Source organism: Rhopalosiphum maidis, chromosome 3 (genome assembly GCF_003676215.2).
Source record: "Rhopalosiphum maidis isolate BTI-1 chromosome 3, ASM367621v3, whole genome shotgun sequence".
NCBI classification, from domain to species: domain Eukaryota; kingdom Metazoa; phylum Arthropoda; class Insecta; order Hemiptera; family Aphididae; genus Rhopalosiphum; species Rhopalosiphum maidis.
The window spans coordinates 55,454,742-55,460,909 of NC_040879.1; the positions used below are offsets into that span (position 1 = coordinate 55,454,742).

The window sequence follows — 6,168 nt, forward strand, 5'->3', positions numbered from 1 at the left end:
ATCATAATTGAACTAATTTATTCGTTAGTCATGTAGTCGTCATTTGCAAAATAGGTATTAGTTGTTAGTCGTTTTCGATAGCCATTAGTTGTTAGTTGCTTATCAATAGTCGATAGTCATTTAGCTATTTGTTGTTCAAAATATCAAATGTCAAGTACTGTAATCTGTAAGCCCGTAACAGTGTAACGAGTGGTTGTTGTAAATGAATCATATTTTATAGGTACACACTAGAACACTAGTTGAATATTTCGCCAAGACCATGGGCGCAACTAGGGGGGAGCTTGGGAGTACTCAGCACTCCCAAATTTTCTATACGGGGTTTTTACAATATTTGTAAAATTTCTGATTTGCTAATTAATAATTTACGAGTATATTGACCAATAAAATTAATAATTTATCAAAATATTATAAATAGAAACTTCAAATACGTTTATTATTGTAGTCTGTAGACTGTAACTATATTTTATTATTATTTTTTATTCATTTTAATAATAAATACAATTTAAGAAATGTATTAATTTACAATATCTTTCTTATAATATTTAAATGCACAAATTTGTGATGTAAATAATTGAAATTTTATTTCATATATTCGTGTATTTGTAAAATCGTCACGATTTTGACTGCATATTATTATATGGCATAAGTACTTTAATACTTTTTAACACATAAAATTTGTGCTTTACTTATGGCTTATTAGTTTTGCGCGTACCGAGTTATACAGTAGATAATTGTGGCTCAAATAAGACTGCTCTAATCCAATAAACGTTTATAAATATTAAGACGTTAAATTTAAACAATAAGTTCAGGTAAAACTGAAATTACATTATTAATTGCATTAGGATTATATTAAATAATGTTGATTTAAAAATAAACTATGTTTTATTTACAATAATATATAAGTTACATTTTGTTTTCTAATATAACATTTAAAAATTTTTTCCTAAATAATTATCTATTGACTATTCACTTTTTACGATCGTACGATTGTAAAAAGTTTACATAAACTTATTAATTTAGTGTATAGAATTTTGACAATTAATTTTAAATAATACCATCCCCCTTTTGAAATTCCTGGCTACGCGCCCGAGTAAAGTATATACTATTCACTAAAAAAATTGAAAATTACAATAATATTACGTACACACTCAGAACAACGATCGTATAATAAGATGAAATTGTTCAATGATAAAATGTTTACGCTCATAAAATAATCATAGATTTTGTACCTATTTAGTCTTTTTGTCAACACTACGTATTTCTTTTCATTCGTAGAGATAGCAATAACGAAAAATGTATTGCCATGGCAGTGGCGTAGCCAGGATTTTTTTCGGGGAGAGGGGGGGCTGAACAATTTTTGTAAAATAAAATTTAAGATTTTATTATAAAAATAATTTTTAAATGTTCTTGATATTTCGGGTGGGTGGGGGGCTGCAGCCCCCTCAACCCTCCTCCTGGCTATGCCACTGTGCCATAGTCGGCTAAATATATTACGCACGCCTATGAACATGCCATTAAAGTCATTAGATCAAAATATTCAAAACTAATCAATGTACATGAAACAGCCGCCGTGATGACGAAAATTTAGGTACTTTTAGCGGTTAGATTTGAAATTTTAAAAATATTTGAGTTAGTAAACAATTTTATCTTGCATCGATTGGGGCTTTGGAGCAATTTATCAGTTTTAGCAAATTCTTGACGAGAATAAAATATATTTTAAATTTTATGAATTTTTTGGCTTTGTATATTGAATATAAAAAAAAATTTATTTAAAATATGAAATATATGCTCCGACCGATGAAAAGTAGGTTTGTTTACCAATTCAAATACCTTTACATTTTTAAAATTGAACCACTAGAAGTACTTTAATTGTTGTCAGTAGCTAAGGTCGTTTTGATAAAAAAATAATAAGGCTTACAGCTAGGGGTCTTAAATTCAATTATCTCATTCTAACCTTTAGCGTAAAGCGTACCTATGGATAATATTTTTGGTTTTCTGATTTAGTTTATGGATGATATTTTTTACATATCAACTTATACGCATTTAATCATCTACCTTTATATATTACCTTTATAATGTTTCAATAGTGTGAACCAAAAACAACGAATAAGTTTCCTACCGCTATATCACATCAACTATTCACTAATATACTAATGTATAATAATAACTAATAATTGTTAAAATGGGTAAAAACCATTTTTATATGCGTAATTGCCGATTATTTAAAAAAAAATTCGATTTTTCATTAACTTATAGAATCAGAAATAAGCTTCAAACTTGCTCCGTTATGTACTTCTATGCCTACACGAGTATGAACTATAATTGCAAAAACGGTTATTATTATCCCATATAAACATGTATACATAATAATAATAATAAAAAAAAAAAAAATCAAAATTCGTATAAGATGCGATGAACTATAGATCACGCAGTGCATGCTTCGGATGGTTGTGAAAACGATAAATTGTTTTTAAATTATCTGCAGTACTGACAGAATTTATAAATTGGTGTGGATCTTCTTAGACACTATACAAACACGCACGCGCAAGCATAAGTACCTACATGAACATACAGTATGCGCACCCCCACCCTTCCACAGTGGACTGTTACAAGAGTGGTGCTGTTCGAACGGTAACAGTCGGTCACGAGTTATGTTCCAGCACCACTTATACTAGCCGCTAGCCATTACTGCAAATATTCCATACTGCATCAAATCAAAAGTTAAACGATGTTCACAGCTAAACCGTATGGTCAAATCCTAGGCAAAGGGATGACGATATTCATCATTATACTGCTGATCGGTAGTGGCCAAGGAAAAGGTATCGTTTATTCGTACTATAATTATTATGATTTATGTTTTATTTTAAGATTAAATGAATATTATATCTCTATAATATACACAATACTAATAATAACACAGAATTCAATATATTGTTCTTTTTTTTTTTTTTTTGAGGATATGGCGGGTATTAATTCTATGTTTTAAAGTACACTTTTGGATAGTTTGTCCGTCTATCATTCGCTGACGGTTGATGACGATTTTTACATAATTTGTACGATAATTGTGTAAACTTATCATAAATATTGATAATTATACAGTTGTTTTCTGATGTCGGTGTTAATTTTTATCTAAAATATGTGCATTATTTTTCTACTTCAAACAGATCGTTGGTGACAATAAAATTTAAAATTTCTTATACGAGCTTTTATATTATCATATAAATTTTACCTTAAGAAGCATTGTAGAACTGTATTATTAATTTAGAAGTTTTTTTTTCTGAAGATCACAGATGTCGTCGACCGGTTACAAAAAATTGCAATGCTTCAGAGTCGTATATCGATGGCTGGAAATATACCGGTTGGTACTACCACACGGAGATTAGAGCATGCCGACCTTTGTATACGCCGAATGGATGGCACACTTGCCCCGAAAACTATGATCTACCAATGGCCAGGGAAATGTGCGAAGACTTATGTGGTAAGTTGCACAACGTTAGAGTTTATGGGATTGGGGTAACCGATAACCAAAAATCAAAATATTGATAATCCACACATTTATTTAATTCTTTATTCTGCGATTGTATCAGCGCATAATATATATTATATCAACATTTGAACTTCAAATACTCATGAAAAATTACTTTGTCTACGGTAAACATTTTTTATAATGAAATTTTAAGAATTTATAAAAAAAATATTAATTTTTATGAAGTTTTAAGCACAAAATAGTCTTAATATTTTCAAAATTTCACAATTTTCATCAAAATTAATAATTTTGAAAAAAAATAATTACGGCGATTATTAAATTTATATTTGTTTATTAGCATTAAACAAATCTTATAAATTTAACATTGAATTTTTAAACAAATTTATTCATCAAATAACTTATTATATTTTATATACAATTGTTAAAGATAATAAAAATGTCTATAGTTATTAGTTTTTTTAATTTATACCAAAAAACCAAAATCGATTTTGTCAAAAACAGAATTTGTGTGTAAATTCCAGTTTTCCGTTAATATTTTTTTTCTGTTATTCCCCTTTAATTTTTCGCATCCTGAAGTATCTACAAAATATATCTAATTTCCTATATCTAAAATCTATTATTCTCAAAATTGAAATTCAAATACTTTTTCGAACGCAGAAACATAAAAAAACATACCATTGTAAATTCAATACATTCGTCACCCCACTCAGAATCTAAAACTTTAGAGTGAACCCTGTAAGAATAAAAACGCATTGCTATGTCTATTGCTACATTCATTATATTTTCATCGCCTGGCCACGGATTAATTAAAATTAACTACAAGATTTTATACACTAACAATATTAATGTATATGGTATTTGTTTTAATTTTTACATAGCTGAACCGTGCATGAGGAGTAACGGTGCGCCAGGTATTTGCATGTACAATGATATATGCACAATTTCTTATAGTCAAAAACCCCCCACATACAAGCCATGCAATAGTGACAAATTAAATTGCTGTGTCAAAGAACCTGACAGTGGGATGAAATTCTTATTCGAAATTACGTATGGTAAAAACGAGGTTGTCTATAAAACAATCCGCAAAGATATCAATGATCCAGGGTATCGACAAGAAGGATATGGTTACATTTACTCTCTACCATATCAAATAAATAATAAAGGTAAACGCTAAAAGTGATACCTTATAGTACTATACATATAAGTAATATGCATTTTTTTAACTTACAATATTTCATTGAAAATTCCATATTATACATTTTAACATATTTGTAATTGATCATTAATATTGTGATTAACTTATTCTCTGAATGTATTTTTTTGATATAAACTGTTTCTTATGTCATAGTAAATTTAATAAAAATATAATACAATGATATTGATAGTTATTATTTCATTGCATGAAGATTCATTAATTAGACCTGTATTCGAATCAAAAATAAATAATGTTATGAAAATTATTATAAAATTATAGGTACACAATATAATGGTAAATAGGTATACTTAGTGGCGTAACTGGGAAAAATTTAGGGGGGCAATATAATGTATTTATTATTATCAAAACCCCCACTCCCCTCTCTCCTGGTTAAAATATATACTTTTATCCCTCAAAATATTGCCAGAGGGCAAGTGCTCTCACAATTACACCACTGGGTATACTATAAACATATAATACATTAATATACTTAAATGTGTACTGTTTAGGCCATAGACTATAGATCTTATGGTCTGAGTTTTAATTTCTCATAATTATTTTAATTTTAAAATACTACATAACTAAGGGTTTTTTAATTATTTTTATTATAAGTCAATGACTGAAGGTTTTGAGTTAATTTTTTATTAAATTATAGAAATTAATTTAATACTAGATGATTATTGTCCATGCATATATTATTATTTTAGCGAGTTTAGAATCAACATTTAGAATAAACCTGCTTTTGCTATATTATATATTATAATATATTACTTACCTAAATATAAATGGATTATGTAGTTTGAAACTTAATATTTTTTTAATTTTATCTCTGAATAACATGCAGGTAATCTTATAGTGGTTTAAAATTATACAGTTATATAATTACTAGCTGAAAATTGTTTACATTTGTGTTACTAAAAAATTAAAAATATTCTTCATCAATACATATAAACATGTATACTATAAAAACATATTATTTCTCCATACAAATATTATTTGAATTTTTTTTAAATTTTGGTTTGCTTGTTTTTGTGTATAATATATTATTAAATACTTTTAAGTTGAAACTATAGGTATAGGCGCTACTAAGTGGAGATTTAGGATGGCTGATGGCTAAGCCTTCTAAATATTTCCATAGAAACAATTGGTAAAAAACTAGTACGCTGCAAAACTGATTTCAAACTTAGATACTAAAACATTAATATTAAAAGCAATGTTGTCAATAATTTAACAATGAATGAAAATATAATGGAATTATATAATTTAAAACAGAACATTTGAATTAAAACATAATTAACACTTTTCAGATTAAATTAAGTATTATAATACAAATATTAACATTAATATAAACTTATTGATATGAATTATGTAAGCTACTTACAAATATTCAAATTTAATAGTGAGGTAAGGACTGACAGTTACAACAAATTAACTAAAAATTATATAAGCGCACCATTCCCTTCCTCTATAGTTAAACTTTCACCTA

General features: G+C 27.4%; 1 protein-coding gene across 1 annotated transcript; it reads left to right on the forward strand.

Moving 5' to 3' along the window:
* The first annotated feature begins 2,686 nt into the window (after nucleotides 1-2,686).
* LOC113558132 lies at nucleotides 2,687-4,661 on the forward strand. Its single transcript, XM_026963642.1, has 3 exons — nucleotides 2,687-2,819; nucleotides 3,284-3,478; nucleotides 4,366-4,661. Exons 1-3 carry the CDS (start codon nucleotides 2,729-2,731, stop codon nucleotides 4,659-4,661), a joined length of 582 nt encoding a protein of 193 aa, XP_026819443.1. The 5' UTR covers nucleotides 2,687-2,728.
* The last annotated feature ends 1,507 nt before the right edge of the window (nucleotides 4,662-6,168 follow it).

Coding starts and splice junctions, on each gene's coding strand:
- LOC113558132 (XM_026963642.1), top strand. CDS start 2,729: ATGTTCACAGCTAAACCGTATGGTCAAATCCTAGGCAAAGGGATGACG. Junction 2,820..3,283: donor CGGTAGTGGCCAAGGAAAAG/GTATCGTTTATT, acceptor TTTTTTCTGAAG/ATCACAGATGTCGTCGACCG. Junction 3,479..4,365: donor AATGTGCGAAGACTTATGTG/GTAAGTTGCACA, acceptor ATTTTTACATAG/CTGAACCGTGCATGAGGAGT.